The sequence below is a fragment of the Arachis ipaensis genome, chromosome B5 (genome assembly GCF_059453495.1).
Source record: "Arachis ipaensis isolate K30076 ecotype BB chromosome B5, ASM5945349v1, whole genome shotgun sequence".
Classification (NCBI taxonomy): domain Eukaryota; kingdom Viridiplantae; phylum Streptophyta; class Magnoliopsida; order Fabales; family Fabaceae; genus Arachis; species Arachis ipaensis.
In genome coordinates, this window is record NC_142440.1 from 6,301,974 (window position 1) to 6,325,771 (window position 23,798).

General features: G+C 34.4%; 1 protein-coding gene across 1 annotated transcript; it reads left to right on the top strand.

The window, feature by feature from the left end:
- The first annotated feature begins 21,127 nt into the window (after window positions 1–21,127).
- On the top strand, window positions 21,128–21,714 carry LOC148563277 (uncharacterized). Its single transcript, XM_088486450.1, has 2 exons — window positions 21,128–21,178; window positions 21,250–21,714. Exons 1-2 carry the CDS (start codon window positions 21,128–21,130, stop codon window positions 21,712–21,714), a joined length of 516 nt encoding a protein of 171 aa, XP_088342576.1.
- The last annotated feature ends 2,084 nt before the right edge of the window (window positions 21,715–23,798 follow it).

Below are 23,798 nucleotides of genomic sequence, written 5' to 3' on the forward strand. Positions count from 1 at the left end.
TAAACAAAAAATTAATTATAAATAATAATAATAATAATAATAATAATAATAATAATAATAATAATAATAATAACATAATAAAGAAGTATTATTTTTTTTGTGACGCTAAAAAAAAGTATTAAGAGTACTAAAAATATATTATATAAAAAATATATTAGAAAAAATATCCAAAAAATAAACATGCATAAAAAATAACATTATTGTAATTTTCTATCTAAAAGTGATTTTAACTAATATTACCCAAACAATATTTATTTTATCAAAATCAATTTTAGTATAGAATTGCACAAATTTACTTCTCTTCAAAATTAATTCTATAAAATTATTTTTATTCAAAAGTTTGACAAACTACAATCCAAATACACACATTATTTATGTAGATTCACTTTTCTTTTTTTTCCAACAAATTTTAATTTCTTTTTATACTTTTCAAATATTTTTAGAGTTATCAATTTTTTAAATTGAAATTGCTGTTCACTAAATTCGATCAATTAAATTTTATATAACGTTGTGGTACAAATAATATTTTTTCAGAAGCAAATAGAGAAATATTAGCTAAGTTATTACCGTGCCTTTTGAAAATAATTGTTATTCAGATTATTTTTTATCAATAATAAATGTAAATTTATTTATTGTAATTTTTTAGTGAGAGTACATAAAGAGTACATAATATATAAAATATAATAATTTTATAAATATTTTTTTAAAAAACAAGAATTTTTTTTTTCATCTCTTAATTCCTTAAGATTCATCAAACTCTCAACATCATAATTAGCCACATTAATTGTTGAAAGGCAACCCAACTTACGCCTCCTTCAATCTTCAGACAATCCTTTTCTAGAGAAAATCAACTCCTGGCTGTCAATGTCTTCCATATTAATTTTCCTGGTTTGTCAAGCTGTAAAGAGACTCTTTCCTGCCTATTTCATGCCACTACCTCTGTCAGCACCACTTCTATCACCGCTTCTGTCACCATCTGAGTCGCTTTCTGAATGAATTGCACAACTATGTCTAGATTATTTTTTTTATTTATAATAGATATAGACTTATGTGTTATAATTTTGTTTAGCAGGAGTACATAAGGAGTACATAAGGAGTATATAATATATAAAGTGTAATAATTCAAACAAATACTTTTAAGAGAATTTTTTATTTTTTTTTAAATTTTTTAAATGAAAATAACTTATTTTTTTCTTTCTCTTAATCCTTTAATTCATCAAATCTTCAATATCATAACTTAAATAACTGGCCATGGATTCCTTACTCCTATATTTTTGTAAGAGTATCATTAACCTTTATAAAAATAATTACAAAATGTACCTTTTTTTTGTTAAAAGGTTACTAATTGCATTTTGATCCCTCCAATTATTAATTTTTTAAACTTTATTCCTTTTCCCTTTTTTCGGGTACGAGAAACTGAGAGAGATTAGAGTTCTTGGAGAGCATCAACGAGATTGAAGCAATCTCCTTCCCAAATAGAGTGCGGATTGGAAAATCCTAATTCTGCTCTCCCATTTCTTTTTTATTTCAGATTAGTAGCATTCAGTGAAGAGAAGGTCTGCTAGGTTTTTCATCCAATTTCAATTCCTCCCTTTCTCTCATCCTTTTTATCTGCTACAAATCTCGTTCGCATATCCTCGCCGCCGCAACACGCCTCCGCCGCAACCTGTTGCCGCCGCCACGCACCTACTGCTGCCGCCGCGCAAGACGCTGCTGCCTCTGCGCAAGACGCTGCCTCAACGCTTGGAGGTTAGTTAATCATTATGCCTTTTCAATTCATGGATCCATTTTCTTCCTCTCCCTGTGTCGTCTCTCTCGTCTGCTCATCTTTGCAGCGCAACCCGCATATATGATTTGAGTTTAATTAAATACGAAATTGATGTTCGAATTAACTTAGTTGTAGTATATTGTTCCCGTTCTTGATTAGGTTTCTGCTGCTATACTCTATCAGAAAAGCTGCTGGTGATGATTGTAATGACAGTGATAAAGAGGCTAAGAGAAGTAAGATGGTAATTGCACTTTTATGAAATTCCTTGTTTTTGTGTTTCAAATACTGATTATTTTGTTTCCCATCAAAACAAATTAAAAATACTGATTACTATTTTTAAAGGACGATGAAAGATTAGTTGCAGGGACACCAACATTTTGAGCAAAATTTAAAATTGGCCTCAACTTTTTTTTGAGTGACCACTTTCATCTTTGATCTTTGTTTATTCGTTTGTTATTCCTGAAACTTACAAATTGTGAGACAGATCAGTCCATTCTTTTGGTATGTTTTGGTTGTTTGAAGTGAGGACTAAATTGTGCCCTTTTGTTAGTTTAGGGACTTTCTCGCAATAAGTTTAAGGACAAAAACTAATAAACAAAGAGTAAAAACTAAAGTGGCTACTCGAAGAAAGATTAAGGACTAATTTAGGGCTTTATTCTCTACATTTTCAATGGTGCATAAATTGACTTGATTAAACCATCTAATAACCCTTCGGAAAAAATTATTTCAGTTAATGATTTTTTTTTATTTGCATGGTATGAAAAAATTTTTATTTGTGAAATTTATCATCACGATGTGAGATTGTGGATCATATAAAACTTTTCAAATACATCGGTGGATTTTAAAAGAAATATGCTAATCCCTTTTTTTCATGTTACCATGCTTGTATTGCTTAGGTTCCACTTAGAGATTTTGCATAGTTCTTTGTCATTTATTAGTCAAAGAACAATATAAGTCCATGAATTGAGAAAATTCTCTGTATCTATATACTGGTTAGTCGTGTTCAACTGTTTGGTCAATAACTCTTGTTTTTCTACCGTATGAGTTAGGCCACACTGGTATATTGATCATTCAAATAGCATATGAGAATATAATAGCTTTTGGAGCTAATTTATAAGGGTTCTAATCTTTTAAATATCAAATAGGTGTTCTACTCTGACTTAATTATGCCATAGATTTAATCTATTCGTGAATGACAAAATTCTATTCACAAGAAATTTTTGAAAAGCTCATGAGCAATGCTATTGATGCCTAAGAACTGTACTTAAAAGGAGCTATGTATGTAGTAATACTTAAAGTGCTTTTATGATTTCAGTATCTAATTTATAATTGAAGTTTAGTGTTTAAGTGTTGTTTTGTATATATCAAGTGCACCCTTATGACTCTGTTGAATTTTATATCAATTGCTGCTCTAAAAAAAATTAAGACTGTTGAAATTAAAGCTTTATCAAATTGAATTTAAGATTTCTGTTGTGATTGAATTTGTTTGTTTGCCATGCACAGAAGTGACCACATAGTAAAGATATATAATTGATTGTGAAATTGGAAGTTGCGTAAAGGTGCTAGGTGGTCATAGAATGACGCCTTGGGTGGTAAGCTTATAATCTGGCTTTCCATAGTAATTTATTGGATCTATGCCATTACTTTCTTTTGGTGCTTATTGTATAGAATGAATCCTCCAGCATGAATTTTGATAAGATATGCATTTAAGAAGTGACAATTCTATGAAATTCAGCACCAAGTTTTCATTATTATCCATCAAAATCATTGGCTGCTGTTCAAATTGTGTGGTTTTTTAATGTTTTGTTATTTGCTTACTGTATTCTAAATTGGTATTTGAATAATTTGTTCAAGTGGTTAGTAGTTGAGTTCAAATTGTTAATATCTGAATACTGTATTATGAAAGTGTGGGTTGAATCGAAAAAGAGATTTCCTTCAATTCAGTGTAGACATCTAAAATTAAATTGTATTCATTGTAATTAAGAACTCAACTACTTTTCATAATATTTTTTATTTGCTTGATATATCTGATACATATCTTAACTAGAGATACTTGATGTACTTGTGCTAAACAAAAAGAGCATTCTTTTTATGATAATGCATAAAGGGCTAAAGGGCAGATTGATGCAAATGAAATGAGTCCTAGATGGTTGTTGAAGCAAGAAGTTGTTCTGCTAGTATGGATAGAGTACTACTATAAAAGCAACTGTATGGACCATGAGTTTATGCAGCATATGAGCTTATACTATTATTAGGGGTGGAAACAGGTCAGGCCAGGCCAGGCTTTGTTCTTAACAGGCCTGACCTGTCATGTAGTTGATTGGCCTGAGCCTGGCCTGCAGCCTGCTATAGGCTTTTTTCAGAGTACTAAGCCTGGCCTGTTATTCAGCCTGGCCTGGCCTGAAATCTGTTAAAAGGCCTGCTAATTTTTTTTTACAAAAATAAAAATATTATTTAAAAAATTTTTTTTTTAATAAACATATTTATATATAAAATGTCATATTTAATATTTATAAGAATTTTTAAACTTTAAAGTATTTAAAATATACACAGTTATTTATAATTAAATATAGTAAATTTAAAATATCTTATAATTTTGTTAATAATAAAAAAAATATTTTTATATATAATTATATATTAAAAGGCCCAGACAGGCCTGACAGGCTAATTAATGAGCCTGAGCCTGGCCTATTAACATAATAAGGCTTTTATAACAGGCTAAGCCTATGTCTATTTTATAACAGGTCAGACCAGGACAGGCCAAACACAGGCCAGGTTGCAGGCCGCTTGGCCTTTTTTTACCCCTAACTATTATGGACCAAGAGTGTAGCCATGTAATTAGAGTATCCTATGTGACACTAAAATGGGGCGTTTTGTAAAACATGTTTGAATGCTAGTAATTTGTGTTCTAAAGAGATTTCAGGAATAAGTGGCTATGCAGTACATAAAAGATTAAAAATGGAATAGGACCTTGTTGAATAACAATCAAACTAATATATCAAAAACAAAACACACAAATATCCAATCCATGATATATATATATATATATAGGTTAAATCATGTTAATTTGTCTGGTATTTCTTTTTATATATATATATAGATTAAATCATGTTAATTTGTCTGGTATTTCTTTTTTTAATTTGTTTAATATTGTCTTATGACATTACTGTTTTGTATTTGTTCTGTCCTGCTTCTTTTATATTATATGTTGCTATTCTATCTCTACTTTTTAGGTTTGTAATCTTTACAAGTAATTTGGGTGTAGTTTTAACAAGTAATTTGTTCAATATTCAGGTCATATTTATAACAAAATATTTTTAACATAATTTTTTCAACACACTTCTAATTAGAATTATATTGTTGGTGCTCCAAGCAGATTAACGACTCCACACGAATGAGACTTACCGTGGATATGGTTTTAGAGGAGTACAACGATTTGTGTCTCGTAATCCAAGAAAATGCTTGGTAATATAGGAGCAAGGTGAAAGCAAAACATGAAGACATTTGGGAATGAGAAATTATCTTCTTAGATATTTTTAATATTTTCTTTGAAAGACAAATTACTAAGCTATGTTTCATTAATTTATACACTAATTTATCCTTCTTCTATATATTACAATTCTATATTACTAATTTCTTTTATTTTATCAGTTAATATAAATTCTATTAGTTTACACACTAATTTATCCTTCTTCTATTTATAAATGGTACTGAAAATCTTATCCAAATTAAATCAGGAAATAACTACAAAATTTAATAAGAAAATCAACTCTAAAAGTATTATTATAAAGATATTATAACAAATTGTTTTCTTGTTCAATTCCTATTCCTAATTATGAGTGATTATAATCCGAGAGAGTATGAGTAGGAGAACTTACAACCATATTGTTAGCTAGAAAGAGAATAATATGTAGTTTGTCAATGTTTCTGGAAGAACATGACCCTTTCTTTAATAGTTGAGAACTTAGGGTAACAGTAGAGCCATTAGTCTCTGATTATTGATAACTTGAGGCCAATCAACACAAAACATCGATGGTTACAAAGCTTCTCTTATATGTTTTTGTTTTGAAAGCCAATGAATGACATTGCTTTGAGTTTTGTTCTGCTCTCTACAACAACATTCTCCTTGTCACAATCTTATTTCCACAAACTAGACAATCCTTCCGGTTACTCCATGTGGATTTTATATTTATGTGTGTGTATATCTTGTTGAATCTTTCTAACACATTATTTGATGATAGATACTAGTTGGCAAAAAGAAAACATCACAAGACCTACCATTTAATTGGTTTAATATTGATGTATAACAGTACAAATTTTCAACTTTGATTAATGTGAGTTTTTCAAGAAATTGGATTGCAAGAAGTGGATTATTTGTGGAACTAGTCAACACCTTTGAACTCAACAATGTTACTCATCATTAACACTAGTTTCTGTAACTTGTGGAGCAGACTCATATATCATTTACCATTTCGTTGATCATAAAGTTCATAACCAGAACTATCAGATCCAAATGAACTAATCACTATAAAATAATATTATGCATTAGTACATTACAAAACACATAGTGAACAAGGTAGGAAGATCAAGGCAGTTTTTCTCTCTGTCTCTAAACACCAACTGTCTTGTTAAGTAGCCAAAGGCATAGAGCCAATTGAATTGCAAAAATTGAGTAGAGCCATGTTCTATCAAGCATGAATCCAAACACAGTGATTCCTGCTCTATTGTTCTCCATGTATGTTACTGCAAAAAATGTAAAAAAATCAAGGTAATTCAGGACCAAAACACAATTGGACAGGTGATTTACCATAACAAGAATAACCAAACTAGTAACTTAGTCTAAGAAGAATGAATAGAAGCAACAAAATAGTCATTTACCAAGAGCTTGTCTCTTATGGAATGAGATTGTCTGTGTATGAATTGGCATCATTTTGGTGTTATCCCTAAACTTATCATGAGGCGACCAATCAATAGTTGCATACACATAGTTATCACCTACTTCAGCTTTTGCTTGAGCTTCATTAGCCAAAAGTGATGAGAACTCAAGAAGCACAGAGAGAACTCAAGAAGAAACAATGCAAGATAGATTTTCATTATTAGATCAAAATTCAAAATAACTAATACTAGCTTCTTTATTTGGATTATATCTAAAAATTTAAAACTACTAATTAATAAGGTCAAAGTAACTCAATTATATCTAAAACTCCTGTATCTCAATTCATGGACTTATATTGTTCTTTGACCAATAAATGACAAAGAACTATGCAAAACCTCTAAGTGGAACCTAAACAATACAAGCATGGTAACATGAAAAAGGGGATTAGCATATTTCTTTTAAAATCCACCGGTGTATTTGAAAAATTTTATATGATCCACAATCTCACATCGTGATGATAAATTTCACAAATAAAAAACTTTCCATACTATGCAAATAAAAAAAATCATTAATTAAAATATTTTTTTCCGAGGGGTTATTAGATAGTTTAATCAGGCCAATTTATGCACCATTGAAAATGTAGAGAATAAAGTCCTAAATTAGTCCTTAATCTTTCTTCGAGTAGCCACTTTAGTTCTTGCTCATTGTTTATTAGTTTTTGTCCTTAAACTTATTGCGAGACAGTCCCTAAACTAACAAAAGGGCACAATTTAGTCCTCACTCCAAACAACCAAAACATACCAAAAGAGTCTCTGTCTCACAATTTGTAAGTTTTGGGAATAACAAACGAATAAACAAAGATCAAAGATGAAAGTGGTCACTCAAAAAAAAGTTGAGGCCAATTTTAAATTTTACTCAAAATGTTGGTGTCCCTGCAACTAATCTTTCATCGTCCTTTAAAAATAATAATCAGTATTTTTAATTTGTTTTGATGGGAAACAAAATAATCAGTATCTGAAACACAAAAACAAGGAATTTCATAAAAGTGCAATTACCATCTTACTCCTCTTAGCCTCTTTATCATTGTCATTACAATCATTACCAGCAGCTTTCCTGATAGAGTATAACAGCAGAAACCTAATCAAGAACGAGAACAATATACTACAACTAAGTTAATTGGAACATCAATTTCGTATTTAATTAAACTCAAATCATATATGCGGGTTGCGCTGCGAAGATGAGTAGACTAGAGAGATGACACAGGGAGAGGAAGAAAAGGGATCCATGAATTGAAAAGGCATAATGATTAACTAACCTCCAAGCGTTGAGGCAGCGTATTGCGCGACGGAGGCGGCAGCGTGTTGCGTGGCGGCGGCTGATGGGTTGAAAACGAAATTCCAACACCTAAACTCACCGGCAAGTGTACCAGGTCGCATCAAGTAGAGTGAGGTCGATCCCACAGGGATTGATGGATCAAGCAACTTTAGTGGGTGATTAGTTTAGTCAAGCTAACATTGGTGAGTGATAATTGATGCAGCAGAAAGTAAATGACAAGAAAATTTAAAGTGCAGAAAGTAAATTGGACATAAACTTAAAGAGCAAGAAATGTAAATTGCAGAAACTTAAATGACAAGAAATGTAAATTGCAGTGAATGTAAAGGAGAGTGGGTGCTGAACATAAAAGAAAGCAATAGATCAAGCAACTGGAAATTTAAATTGCAGGAAGAATAAATTGGGAGCAATGTAAACAGAGAAGCAAAATTGCAGTGAATAAGAACTTAGAGCAATTGCAGGAATTGTAAATTGCAGGAAAATAAATCAAGATCACAGCAAGCTCAAATAGAAAATGCAGAAAGTGAATTAGCAAGGAGGCAGAGAATTTAAATTGCTTTGAAAGCAAACTCAGCTCAAAGTGCAGAAAAAGAAATTGCAAAAGAGAAGAAAAGTGAAAACAGCAAATGTAAATTTGAATTATGCAGAAGGAGGACAAAGATGATTTCAGAGTAAGTATTGAAAAAGAATTCCTTCAATTCTCAATCCAAAATTCGAAAACAGAAAGTAAGAAAATGCAAAAGTAAGAACCAGGATGAAGAGAACTCAGCTCTCAATCCCAATTCCCCCTAGTGCTTTCTAGTAGAGCTAGCTTTCTCACCAAAATAAAAATGATGCCTTATATAGGCTTTTTACATGAATGAAAATCAAATTGAAATTCTAAACAAATTAAAAATAAATTCCTAAGCTAATTGATCCTTGTGCCTTTGAGTGATGTTAATTGGGCTTTGCTTGCTTTGGATTTGAAGAGAGATGGGTCAAGTTGGCCTTGGTTCAATTGGTTTGGAGTATGGTTCAAAGTTGCTTGGTTCAAGTTGGTTAGAAAATGAACCAAGGCCACCTCCCAGGGCAATGCTCGGTTGGTGCCAAGAGCGTAGCATTCCCTTGCCTTGGCCTTCCAAATTTGCGTGCACCAAGCCTTGTGACCAGCATCCATAGCGCTCAGTGCATGGGGAGAGCGCAGCATCCTTTGTTGTGGAATGAGGCTTGAGGTTCGAGCCTTCGTGGAAGCATTTGGGGAGCAATTTCTTTGTGAAGCAAAAAGAGGTAGCACCTTGCCTTGAGTGGAAGGCCTCAAGTTCGAATCCTAGTGAAGCCATGTTGGCTTATTTTCCTTGCATTTTCTTTGGGAGAGAGCACGACAATGCTCTCAACGTTAACTTAGTGCTCTCCTTGAGAGCGCTACTTTCTTGGGCTTTCCTTGGTCTCCCTCTTCGAATCTTGGTGGTTGCACTTTGGTCTATTTTTGCTTGTTTTTGGTCCTTAAAGATGTCTTTCACTTGTATCTCAATTTTGTGCCAAATATGGATTTCCATATATCGTTGGAAAGCTCTGAATGTCAGCTTTCGAACGCAACTAGAAGCACATCAATTGGACGTCTGTAGCTCAAGTTATGGCCCTTTGAAGAAGGCATGGTCATGCTGTGAACGCCCAACTCAATGAGCGTAACACTCCTTGATTTGGTCATGGGCCACGCTTTTAAAAGCGTGGCCTAAGGCTCCAAAGTGTGCCCCAACTTCAAAGTGTGTCCGAAAACTCTTTTTTTTTTCTTCTTTTTAGCTTATTTTGTGCTCTTTTGCTTCTTTTTCTTCTTATTTCCTACAAAATTTATAAAATCAAAAGATCAATGAAATATACCATTTAAGCACAAAAGCATTCAATATTTAAGCACAAATCATCAATTTCTTGTATGAAAAAGTATAGAAAAACATGACATGAAGGCATGTCATCACAATACCAAACTTAAACCTTGCTTGTCCCCAAGTAAGAAAAGAATCATGCAATAAAGATTGACAAACCAAGGTGAGAAGAATAGCAACTCAATGTTCATGGTAAGCTAGTTTTCTAAGCATGCTACAATCACAAAAGAAATGTAAATGATTGATGTTTCTATCTAGCTCAATTTATGAAATCTTTTTCTTATATTTCTTCCTTGAAACAAGCTTTTGATTTTCTTATTAGCTTCTCTTTTTGGGTGCTTTGCCCCATGAGTTGATAACAAAGCTACGACTCTAAATGCTTTGTTTTCAAGTATTACCACTTGACACATAAGCACCACAAGCATTTAATTAGAGAACTTCTTTAAGCTCATTTGTTTCTTTTCTTGACTCTCTAATCATTGATGCTTAGAGCCTTAAGCTTTGGGGGAGTGCATTTGCACTTGAGCCTAACCTTGACTCTAAGTGTTTTATTTTCAAGCTTTTTGCTTGATACATAAACACCACAAGTACTTAACAATTTAATTGTCATTGGTACTCAGAGCCTTTAGCTTTCTCATTCTTTCCCTTTTTCTTTTCTTGCCTTAATTGTATTTGCTTCTTTAAGGTTTTCATGATTTTCAAAAGATTTCACAAAATGTACTAGATGAAAACTTCAATTAAATAAAATCCAATGCATTTGAGCAACAATTAATCATACTAGCTTTCCAATACTTGTATGCACATGCTAATTTCTTCTTTAATTTCTTGTTTGTTTATGATCATGATGCTTTACTGCTTTGAACTTTACAAAACTCAAGTTGGTAGTCATAATGTCACAGCAGCATGTTGCAAATCAAGATTCAAGCGATGCTTATTCATACCACACATGCATACAGAGAATATAAAGACAATCATGTAATTTAAAGTGCTGGAAACAAATGAGAGGGAAAAGGAACTTTACAACCTTGTAATTCATCTTCTCTAATATTGTCCTTTTCCTTCTATTCTTCCTCTTTCCCTTGCCAAACTCATAATGCTTGCTCATCCTCAAGTAACAATTAGAACAATGGCTATGGGGTTAAAGATGGATCATAAATGTCTTACACAATGAAATGTTAGTAGTACATGTATTTTAAGCAAGCAAAATTAAAGATAAAAATTAAGGCACAAGAGACAGAGACATTGTGATTGCAAACATAAGAAGGTGAGCACAATACATGGCATAAAAGATAAGTGGCACACCAAACTTAGTGTGACACTTTCACTTAGAATTAATGCAAGTATCTAGTAAAGATTGGAAGCAAATTTTGTTGCATAGCAACACCAAACTTAGAATGCAATCCTATGTCAATTTATTTGAACTAAAACTAAGCAAATGAAACTGTTATTTGTTAAGTACAATCACCAAGCCAAGAATCTGCCATGAATAAGGATCTCTTGGTGATGTACTAACAAAAACAGTTAATAAGCAAACTAGATGAAGGCATTTAAAAACAGACAAATGACTAAAGCAAGTAGAATAAAAAAGTGTCAAATCAAAAGAGAAAAATAAAACTGCAGAGGCATTATGATTTTGCAAACAAGTAGTGTTGCTTGAATAAATTGCATAGAAAATAATTGGCACACCAAACTTAGAATCTTAGTGTGACAGTTTCATTTTTTGATTTGATGCAATCATCCAAAAAGATTGAAAACAATTTGTTGCAAGGCAACACCAAACTTAGAATGAAATCATATGCCTGATTTATTGAAATTAAACCAAGCAGAGAAAGAAAATCAACAAAGCAAAGAGAGAAAATGTTACCTACGGTTGACATGTTCTTCACTTTCTTCCTCTTCTTCCAATTTGTTAAGAGGAATGACCTCAAGGGGGGAGAAGATTAAGCTAGTGTCCCCTGTCTTGGCCTCTCCTCAACAAGCTTTCTTTTGTTAATGGCTTGATTGAGCTTGCTTGCTGGATCAGGGGAGGATTGCTTGTAGTTGACCTTCTTTTCTTTATGAATATTGTCCTTTGTAGCTTGGTCACAATCCTCTTCTTGGTGCTTTTGTTAATTACCTTCACTTCCTTGAATCCAAGTCTTGGTGGTTGTGTGATTGTTGGAGTGTTCTCTTCATCAAGAGCTTTTTGAATTGATGGTTCAGTGAGCTCTTCCTTCCTGTAATTTTCTTCAATTGAGTGTGAACTTCCTTGATTGGCTTCCTCCTCTTCTTTTACATGATCTTCCATTAAGTCTTTTGGGAGTGAAGTTTCATGTTCCTCTATCACCTCAATTAGCTTCTGTGAATATGAAATTCTTGGCTCATGTTCCTCATCCTTTACTGCAATTTCACTTGCCACAGGGACCTTTTGTTCTTGTTTTTCCACTTCCTTACCCACAAATTGGTCTTCATCCTCACTGTTTGATGGTTCTAAGTTCCTCCTTGTTTGCTCTAAAGGCCCATTCATCTTCTTGAAGAGGATTTTTTTCCAGGATTGGGACTGTGTGTATCTTTTCACGAGTTGCCTGTGTATTTCAATGGCTTGGCATCGGCTTTCTAAGGGTTCTTTGGACCATTGAAGGTAATCCTCATCTGCTAATTCAAGAGATGAAGGTTGAGAGTAATTTTGGTGACATGGATATATTGTGATGAAGTTGTGTTGAGGGGTGTGGAATGAGTTTTGTGAGTTGTGGGATGAATTTTGTGGTTGGTGGGATGACTTGTATGCATCTTGGAGGAAACTTTGTGTTGAGGCATAATTAAGTGATGAAGAACTTTCAACTGAAAAACTGGGAAGTGAGGGTGGATGCTCTTTCATTCCTTGGTGATACTTCCATCCACCATGAGGATAATGATATGAATCATTTTGTGGTGGTGGTTGGTATCCCATATGATTTTCTTGCTCATCTTGTGTCTCTGAAGCAAATCTCCATGAATTGGAGTGCTCAGAATGTGTATTCTCTTGGTGATATTCTCAGCCACCATTAGAGATTGGTGATGGTGGGTAATATCCCATAAAATTTGTTTGATCATAAGATGAATTGAACTCCATTTGAATTTTGGAAAACACAACACCAAGGAAAATTGAAATTACTCATATCAGAGATGAGAATTTCTTAGTGAGGCAAAAACTCAAACACCTTGGTTTCAATCTAAAACAGAAAACAAAAATAAAGAAAATGCTTGATATAGACTTCTCACCCACTTAATCATTGTTGATCTAAATCAATCCCCGGCAACGGCGCCAAAAACTTGATGGGTTGAAAACGAAATTCCAACACCTAAACTCACCGGCAAGTGTACCGGGTCGCTTCAAGTAGTAATAACTCACTTAGAGTGAGGTCGATCCCACAGGGATTGATGGATCAAGCAACTTTAGTGGGTGATTAGTTTAGTCAAGCTAACATTGGTGAGTGATAATTGATGCAGCAGAAAGTAAATGACAAGAAAATTTAAAGTGCAGAAAGTAAATTGGACATAAACTTAAAGAGCAAGAAATGTAAATTGCAGAAATTTAAATGACAAGAAATGTAAATTGCAGTGAATGTAAAGGGGAGTGGGTGCTGAACATAAAAGAAAACAATAGATCAAGCAACTGGAAATTTAAATTGCAGGAAGAATAAATTGGGAGCAATGTAAACAGAGAAGCAAAATTGCAGTGAATAAAAACTTAGAGCAATTGCAAGAATTGTAAATTGCAGGAAAATAAATCAAGATCACAGCAAGCTCAAATAGAAAATGCAGAAAGTGAATTAGCAAGGAGGCAGAGAATTTAAATTGCTTTGAAAGCAAACTCAGCTCAAAGTGCAGAAAAAGAAATTGCAAAAGAGAAGAAAGTGAAAACAGCAAATGTAAATTTGAATTATGCAGAAGGAGGACAAAGATGATTTCAGAGTAAGTATTGAAACAGAATTCCTTCAATTCTCAATCCAAAATTCGAAAACAGAAAGTAAGAAAATGCAAAAGTAAGAACCAGGATGAAGAGAACTCAGCTCTCAATCCCAATTCCCCCTAGTGCTCTCTAGTAGAGCTAGCCTTCTCACCAAAATAAAAATGATGCCTTATATAGGCTTTTTACATGAATGAAAATCAAATTGAAATTCTAAACAAATTAAAAATAAATTCCTAAGCTAATTGATCCTTGTGCCTTTGAGTGATGTTAATTGGGCTTTGCTTGCTTTGGATTTGAAGAGAGATGGGTCAAGTTGGCCTTGGTTCAATTGGTTTGGAGTATGATTCAAAGTTGCTTGGTTCAAGTTGGTTAGAAAATGAACCAAGGTCACCTCCCAGGGCAATGCTCGGTTGGTGCCAAGAGCGCATCATTCCCTTGCCTTGGCCTTCCAAATTTGCGTGCACCAAGCCTTGTGACCAGCATCCATAGCGCTCAGTGCATGGGGAGAGCGCAGCATCCTTTGTTGTGGAATGAGGCTTGAGGTTCGAGCCTTGGTGGAAGCATTTGGGGAGCAATTTCTTTGTGAAGCAAAATGAGGTAGCACATTGCCTTGAGTGGAAGGCCTCAAGTTCGAATCCTAGTGAAGCCATGTTGGCTTATTTTCCTTGCATTTTCTTTGGGAGAGAGCACGACAATGCTCTCAACGTTAACTTAGTGCTCTCCTTGAGAGCGCTACTTTCTTGGGCTTCCCTTGGTCTCTCTCTTCGAATCTTGGTGGTTGCACTTTGGTCTATTTTTGCTTGTTTTTTGTCCTTAAAGATGCCTTTCACTTATACCTCAATTTTGTGCCAAATATGAATTGCCATATATTGTTGGAAAGCTCTGAATGTCAGCTTTCGAACGCAACTGGAAGCACATCAATTGGACGTCTGTAGCTCAAGTTATGGCTCTTTGAAGGAGGCATGGTCATGCTGTGAACGCCCAAGTTTAACTTAGCCAAAAATCTTGCTTCCAAGCTGAATTTGAACTCTTAGGTAGCTCGGTTAACTCAATGAGCGCAGCACTCCTTGATTTGGTCATGGGCCATACTTTTAAAAGCGTGGCCCAAGACTCCAAAGTGTGCCCCAAAACTCTTTTTTTCTTCTTTTTAGCTTATTTTGTGCTCTTTTGCTTCTTTTTCTTCTTATTTCCTACAAAATTTATAAAATCAAAAGATCAAAAAAATGTACCATTTAAGCACAAAAGCATTCAATATTTAAGCACAAATCATCAATTTCTTGCATGAAAAAGCATAGAAAAACATGACATGATGGCATGTCATCAGCGGCAACAGGTTGCGGCGGAGGCGGAGGCGTGTTGCGGCAGCGAGGATATGCAAACGAGATTTGCAGCAGATGAAGAGGATGAGAAAAGGTGAGGAATTGAAATTGGATGAAAAACCTAGCAGACCTTCTCTTCACTGAATGCTACTAATCTGAAATAAAAAAAAAAAAAAGGAAAAAGCAGAGTTAGGGTTTTCCAATCCGCACTCTATTTCGGAAGAAGATTTCTTCAATCTCGTTGATGTTCTCCAAAAACTCTAATCTCTCTCAGATTCTCATACCCAAAAAAAAGAAAAGAGAACAAAGTTAAAAAATTAATAATTGAAGAAATCAAAATGTAATTAGTAACTTTTTCAAAAAAAAAATAGAATATATTTTATAATTATTTTTATGAAAGTTAATGATACTCCTACAAAAAGAAATCCATGACCTAAATAACTTAAGACATGAAATTATAATATATATGAATATGATGGAACACATGAAGCGACACATTAGGGTCCTAGCAACCAATTAGAAATAAGGTGGTTGTGGCATGCACATCAAATTATAAGGAACCATGTTCCATTAATCAATGTTTGATCGATAACCTTTCTCACCCACTAACTTTTGTGAAGCCAGCAATTAATGTAAGTACAGTAATAATCAACCAAGGCATATGTTAAAATTAGTTATCGGTTCAAAAAGTCTTCATAATAGACATATAAATTTTTAATGCATTTATTATATATTTATTAAAGTAAAAAATTTAAAAATTTTATCAATAATAATTTTAACATATGACAACCCACAAGTTACATTTTTGTAGTCTTCATCTGAAGTAGCAAACAAGTTGTTAGAGTATAAATAGGTGGTTTAGTTCCGTTTAGAAAAACTTTTTATTTTATTTGAAGCAGTTAAATCTAATTAGTTTGTATTAATCTAAATTTATATTTTTTATTCACAAGCTAGAACCAATCCAATATGATCAAAGTCGGATTGGTTCAATCAGAACATCAAATTACTAGTTTCGGCAAAAATATAAGGTCATGTTGTTGATGGCAGCTGGGAAGTCTCCTTTGATACCGAACATATTGGCATATTGTTGCACTAGTCGGTGTTTGAATAGAAGAACTCTCAATTTGAAAGAGAATAAAAAATCAGTTTAAACAACTTAAAATAATTTTATTTAACATTCATTAATTATTATTATAATAATTGTATAATTTTAAATATAATAAATATATAATTATAAATATTATATATAAAAATATTATGTTATATAAGATCATTTTATTAGATATTATCTCTTTGACATTTGACATTATGACAAAAAGAATATTAGGGGCTAGCAATTTGTTAAATAAAATTATTTTAAGTTGTTTAAACTAATTTTTTATTGTCTTTCAAACATTATTATTTAAATTGTATTAGAATTTGGAGTTCTCATTTTGGCTCAAAAACAGATAGAGTAGGATATAAATAAATAATTAGTTGAATAAGAAGACATTTTTTCTATTGTTCTGCTTACCTGAAAAATCTTTAAGTGGAGGTATGATATTTTACTTTGGCAATATATGAAGATGAAAAAAAATTAGTGGAGTTCTAAATCTCGTAATCAATATAGAGTTTGCCTTTGGTGAGTGATGTGGCGCTTAAAAGAGAGACCATGAAGAGAAAAAAATAATTGTTTGGTTACTTATGCATGGTGGATAAATGATGAGAAAAACAATGGTAGTTTTGAGGCCCTTGAGTCAAATAATTTATGAAAAAGTTTAGGACGTCATTATTTTTATTAAAATTTGGTCAATATTTTTTAATTAATTAAAAAAAATGAATAATTTTATGTCACTAAATATAATTTTACACAATTAAAAATATTAATAATAATTAATTAATAACTATAAATCACAAAATCGGCTAATAACTCCCTAGCATTGCTCATAATTTATTTCAATGGGGTCTAAACGTGATAAGTATTAGTTTGATGCATGCATTATTGCACGTTGAGAAAAGGAAGAGGGAAATCCCAATAATGAGTTTGAAATTGCATGAATGGTTCTGGCAAACACTGGCTCTACTGAAAGTGAACCGTGCATTTCAATTGCATGCCTATACACATTACCAACTGTACTGTATTATGATGTTCCAGTGTGGTAGAGTAGGGGTGTTCTACATGTATGCCCCCACCACTACTTAAAGTCATCCACTTTATCCCATCAAAGATTAATATGCATTATTATTCAACATTATCAATTTCCATATTTACAAAAAAAAAGTTTAGTGTTGATTTATATGTTTTAAAAGTGCTAATACTCTACTACATAGTAACTTGGCCATTATTAATCAGAAGTTTTGGTTGGAATCTAGGTATATATGAAAAGAAAAGAGTTTTTTTTTTCAGAGCTATTTATCCTTTTTTTAAAGATATCACAATAAAATCAACAAATTAATGGAATTCATATTAATATGATCTAAAATTCTAACCGCTTAAAGAACTAAAAAATAAACATGGCAAAAAGTTATACGTGTTTTTTAATACATTTAATATGTTTCATAAAATAAGTCCACTAAAAAAACTAATAAAAAACAATAAATTTGTCAATAAATTAAACAAATTCGAATCCGAACCCTCTAAGTGAAGATGAAGAGATTATACTATTTGAGTTATAGTTTGTTAGCCAATCATAATTATTTTATTTTATATAATATTATAAAAATGTATAATAGTGGTCCAAGACTAAATAATTATAAACGTTTTTAAATCATGTATTAGATATAGTTGAAAAATATATAAAAGTTTATCCAAAAATACATGTGACATAAAGTTTAAAGATGCAAATGAAAGTAGATGTAATTATGAATATGTACTAGTATTACTTTACTCCTCTTGTATAGTAGCTTTCAGCAAACATTTGAATGGTCACATTTATTAAATCAAATTGAGCCCGAGGGCTGGTAAGTTAAGATTTTCATTTCACTTGTACTAAAATGTTGAAGTTCTTCTAATTAATGGGGAGGCTAGAGGACAGACTAATAATCAACTATCTAGCCAGCTCGCGTTCATATTATGTTAAAGTCTAAAAAGTCCTACAACAATTATTAGAGATAAACAATTTATGTGTCCTTTTCTAATTTTTTTACTGATTACATCAGTAGTGAAAAGTTCGACACTTTTAAGAAGTACATATTAAATGATTAAATTTAATTTCCTTCAACATTGCAGTTGAGGACCAAATTCAACCACAAAGAAACAAGCCATAAAAATGAAAACAAAAAGTAACTATACAATATACATAGAATCAAATCAATCATCAAATATAATACGTTAATTCGAATTTTTTTTGGTTGTACTCTTTCATCATCTATCCTGCATAAAAAGCCAATATACACATGTCTCTCATTTTATCCATTTATAGTTGTCAATCCCGTTGCCTTGATTCTCACTCTTTTCTTGACTTATATTCACTTTCTCTTTTGAAATCTACATTCTTTTTCTATTAGTTCAAGTTTTTAGGAAAAAGTAATTTTATAACTAAATATTAAAATTTTTATAACAAAAAAAATATAGTTCAATTTTTGCTAATTTCAAAAGAATTTTTTTTAACATGAAACAAAAGAAAAAGTTTATGCAAATTCCACATAAAATAATAAATATCCTTACTCTTGTTGTATTATAATGGCCTGAGGGGTAGAAACAATTAATGGGTGGTAATTAAGTAACATCATTTCACCGGAAAATTAGATGGATTATAAATTTTGAGTTATTTGACCTTAACTATATATATATATATATATATATATATATATATATATATATATATATATATATATATATATATATATTCAAGACAGAAATTAAATATTCTAGTAGTTGATAAAGGTATACTCTTTATTTTTATTCCTTTATTTAGAGGAAGTACAGGAATTAATTTTTAGTTAGATTTAATTATAGATTTATAATTTAGAATTTAGAGTTAAATGTTTTTTATTTACAATTTATAATATAACATAAATAATTTAATTTTTAAAAGGTTAATTGATATTAATTATAAACTGTTTCGTCTGCAACAGCCGAGGTTAGTAGCCTCCAATCGAGCACCTGGTCACGCGGCTGGGTTAAACGTCGTCCAGGTATGAGAGTGTGGGATCAACCTCGGCTCTCTGAAACACGGCGGCGGGAGCACCTTCACAAAGCACTCCGACGCTCAAGTAAGTGTGTGAGTTATAAGCAAATAAAGAGTAATAATCAGAAGTTAGTGTAGAACCTGAGTCTTTATGAGTTAAAGAGGTTAGTTTTATAGACGTTTCTGGATTGATAGTGGACTTCGTCAGTCCTGATATTTCTGATTAGTGCCGTTATTAGTATCTTTTTGACATGTGGAGGCGTGTTTGAGTAGTGTGCTCTGTTTTGGGGGTTGCCGTTTGGGAGATAAGGTTGTTTGTTCTGTTTTGTTCGTTTCCGCCCTTTAAGGTCGGTCCATAACTGAATTTATCTGCCGATTATCGTGTGGTACACGTCATATCCCCCCAGGTCGCCTAGCGTTCTGTATAGGTCGGTAGGCGAGCTCTTTTGTCTTTCGTACGTGGCTAAATGTTATTTTTGAAAAAAATTTGAAAAAGGTTTTATTTGTGTCTTCGCAAATCGTGTCGCCTTTATTGCGCTTTGTTGTCATTTGGGTTTCCCACGTTTCTTAGTGGGTGTGAATTAACTTACCCACTTCAATAGTGGGCTTGCAATAATAGTCATTTCTCTGTTTTGGAAATTATGCTGCGTTGCTCCCTCTTCTCTTATGTTTTGCTATGTCTTCGAAAGGTAAGTGTTTCTTGACTCTTCTTTGACTGTTTATTTTTCGTGTGCTCTTTCATGGCGGGGGAGAAACTAAAAGAAAAATTAAAGGCTGTTGAGGTTAGGGAAGATAACCCATATCACTGGGTCCAGGATGATGTAAAAACTCGTTCTTCTTCTTTCATCAGTGCCGAATCCCTTTCTGATTTGAGGGGTATGGATTTCGTTAGGAGTGGTTCTGGTGTTGTTGTTGAGTTTCAGCCCTGTTCTAGTAGTGATAGGGTTTGTGAGAGAAGGGGCGACTGGGAGTATTTCTACATGTATACTCCATGCATGGCTGAGCTTGGTGTGAAGTTTCCTTTTTCTTCCTTTGAGTGTGACGTCCTCACCCAACTTAACTGCGCTCCGTCACAGTTGCACCCAAACTCATGGGCGTTTCTTCGCGCCTTCCAGTGTCTGATGGATTACCTCTCATTTCCTTGTTCGTTGTCTTTGTTCTTCTCGCTTTTTCAGGCAAAGGGAGTCCGTAAGGGTTTGTGGGTCTGTCTTAGTAGTTTTCCGGGTCGGTCTCTGTTTCTTCTCTACAAGTCTTCCTTTAAGAATTTTAAGTCTCTTTTCGTCAAGGTTCGTTCATCCGAGTCCGATTATCCCTTCTATTTGGATGACGAGCTTAGTGAGAAGTTTCCCCTATACTGGTGTTCTGAGCCGAGCCAAATCCTTGAGGCTTCCGAACGGAGTGAGGAGGAGGAGTTTGTGATGAATTTCCTTGTTGAAAGTGTTGCGGCCGAGGAGTGTATGTCCATTCACGATATTTTGCGCTTATATGATTTAGGTGATAGTGAGGGTTTGGGGGCATATATAGGTAATACTTTTGGTGTTTTGTTGCTTTGTGCTGGTCATTTTTTGGGCTTCTCTAATGATGATTTCTTGCAGGTGGCCGAGTTCCTTTGTTAGATCCGAACAAGTTGCAGTCTTTTTTGAGTAGAAAAAAGGAGAAAGGGATTGGTGGCTCAGGTGATGGGAAAGATGCTGAGGAGCAAGTTTTCTCGTCCGTTGCTCATGCTGCATCTTCTTTTAAAAGAAAGAAGGATGATACTTCCTTAGAGATTATTTCAGAAGGTGATCAAGAGGCTGTAGGTGGTGGTGGACTTGCTTTTGATCGACAGAAAAAACTTCATGGTTTTATTGCTGGCTCTAATTCGCATTCTCTTTGCAGCGAGCAGTTTAACTTTGCGGAGCTTTCTGATAGGGCTTCGCAGTATCCTGGGGACATGCTCTTGACTCGCCGAGTTGGTATGGAGGCGCTTGGTAAATTTGTTCAGGTACCTTTATTTTTGTTTTGTGTCCTTTCGATCTTTTTATAGCTTCGTTCTCACTTTATGAATGTTTGTAGGTTGTTGCTTCTCGTTTGCTTTGTGTTGGTAGGACTGCCGAGCTTGTTGGTGCTGAGCAACAAGAGGCTGTGGACAAGGCTTCTTCCTTGGAGAAGTCATATGGGACTCGGATTGCTGATTTGGAGAAGGCTGTGAAAGAAAAGAGTGATGCTGTTACTAGTGCTGTGGCCAAGGCAAAAGAGGCTGAAGGCGAGGTGGTTCGCTTGAGAGATCAGATTCGTTTGTTGCAGGCTGAAGTTAAGGAGCATGATGTGGCTAAAGGTCGGCTTACCTCTCGTGTTCACGAGTTGGAGGAGGCCGGGATGGAGATGTTTTCTTATGGATTTGATCGTGCTGTGAGCCAGATTGCTTTGTTAGCCCCAGACTTTGATTGTGATAAGCTTGACATGACCAAGATAGTGGTAGGTGAAAAATTAGTTGTGGATGGCACTGCGGAGGAGCATGATGAAAATGCTCCTTCTTAGTTTGTTTTGCCCTGTGTAATTTGGGCATGTACTTGTGACTTTAATTTACTGTTTTGGTTTGGTTGACCGAGCTTTGGTCATACTTATTTTTGAACGTTGTATGATTTCGGCCGACGTTGGGTCAAGTTGACAATATTTTGTTTGCGATTGTTTATAGCATGTGCTTTATTTTGTTATTTTGTTTTGTCATTGTTAGACTCTGTTTGAAAAAATTTGTCACGTTCATTTGGATGTATAGGGCGTCCGGCCTCATTAAAATCCTCCTTAGGCAAAACCCTTCTTTTTGGGAAAAAAGCTCTAAGGGGGAAAAAGAGTACCTTCATTCGCTAATTTGTACAAACTATGATATATACATTTTGAGTGAAGAGATCTTCCAGTTTCCTGGTATGGTATTGCCTTGTAACGTTTGAAGTTGGTATGCCCCCTTGCCGAGCACTTTTGTTACACGGAAAGGGCCTTCCCAATTTGCGGCGAGCTTGCCATGTGCTGGAGGTCGCCTGGCTTCCTCTGTTCGTCTAAGCACTAGGTCGCCTTCCATGAGTGTCCTCGGTACTACTCTCCTATTGTGTTTTCTTTCTGCCATTCTTTTCTGGCTATTTGTTTGATGGCGGCGATTTTCCTGTCTTCTTCGGCTAGGTCAAGCTCGGCATTTCTGGCGCTTAGGTTTTGTTGTTCGTTGTATAGCTCGGCTCTTAACGTCGGTACCCCGACCTTAATAGGGATCAGCGCTTCTGAGCCATAGACTAGCTTGAAGGGTGTTTCGCCCGTAGTGTTATGTACCGTGGTGTTGTAACTCCACAATACTTCTGGTATGAGCTCGGCCCATTCTCCCTTGGCATTGTCGAGCTTCCTTTTTATTGCCTGCAATACAACTCGGTTAGCAGCTTCGGCTTGCCCATTAGTTTGTGGGTGTTCGACCGAGCTAAAACGATGCTGTATATTAAAATTTCTTAGGAACAAACCGAGCTTATTGTCTGTGAACTGTCTACCATTGTCTGATATTATCTCTTTTGGTATTCCAAAACGGCATATTATATTTTTCCATATAAAAGATCGTACCTTTTCGGCTGTTATCTTTGCTAAGGGTTGTGCTTCTATCCATTTTGAAAAGTAGTCTATGGATACCAAAAGAAATTTTACCTGTCCTGGTGCTATTGGAAATGGGCCGAGGATATCAAGTCCCCATCTATGGAACGGCCAGCTTACCTCCATGCTATGTAATACCTCGGCCAGCTTTGTAGAGATCGCTTCATGTTTTTGGCATTTGTCACATGCTTTGACTTTTGTTATGCAATCTCTCTTCATGGTCGGCCAGTAATATCCTGTTCGGATTATTTTTGCAGCGAGAGCTCGTTCTCCTATGTGGTTTCTACATACACCTTCATGAACTTCGTCCATTACCTCTCTGGCTTGATCTTTGTCTAAGCATCTTAGCAGTGGTTGTGAGAAACCACATCTGTATAGCTCCCCTGCTATCTTTGTGTAGAAGCTTGCCTTACGCCTGAACTGTTGGGGGTTGAGCTCGTCCTGGGTATGATACCTGTGTATATATACTCAAGAAAAGGTTTTCTCCAATCATGGAGGTGGTTAATGTTTTCTATACATAATAGTTCAATGCTAGGTTTTGTAAGTGTGCATTGTGATAATGCTGATGTTTGTGTATCTGCCCTTGTGGCGGCAAGTTTGGATAGTATATCTGCCCTGACATTTTGTTCTCTATGCACATGTAATATAGTAAAAGAACTAAAATTTGAAATTAGATCCTTTGCTATGAGCCAGTATTGTTCCAGCAAGGGATCTTTTACCTGGAATTCTCCTCGGATTTGTTGGACCACCAGGAGGGAGTCGCAATGTGCTGTTAAGCTCTGCGCTTGGTGGTTTAGGGCGAGCTTGAGTCCCACTATGAGGGCTTCATACTCGGCCTGATTATTGCTTGCCGAGAAGTGGAATTGGAGGGCTTGTTCGGCTACCACCTCGTTTTCCTTTTTCAGGATTATGCCGGCACCACTTCCTTCTCGGCTTGACGCCCCGTCCACATGCAACTCCCATGTTTCATTATGCTCGTCAGGTGTCAGTTCCGTGAT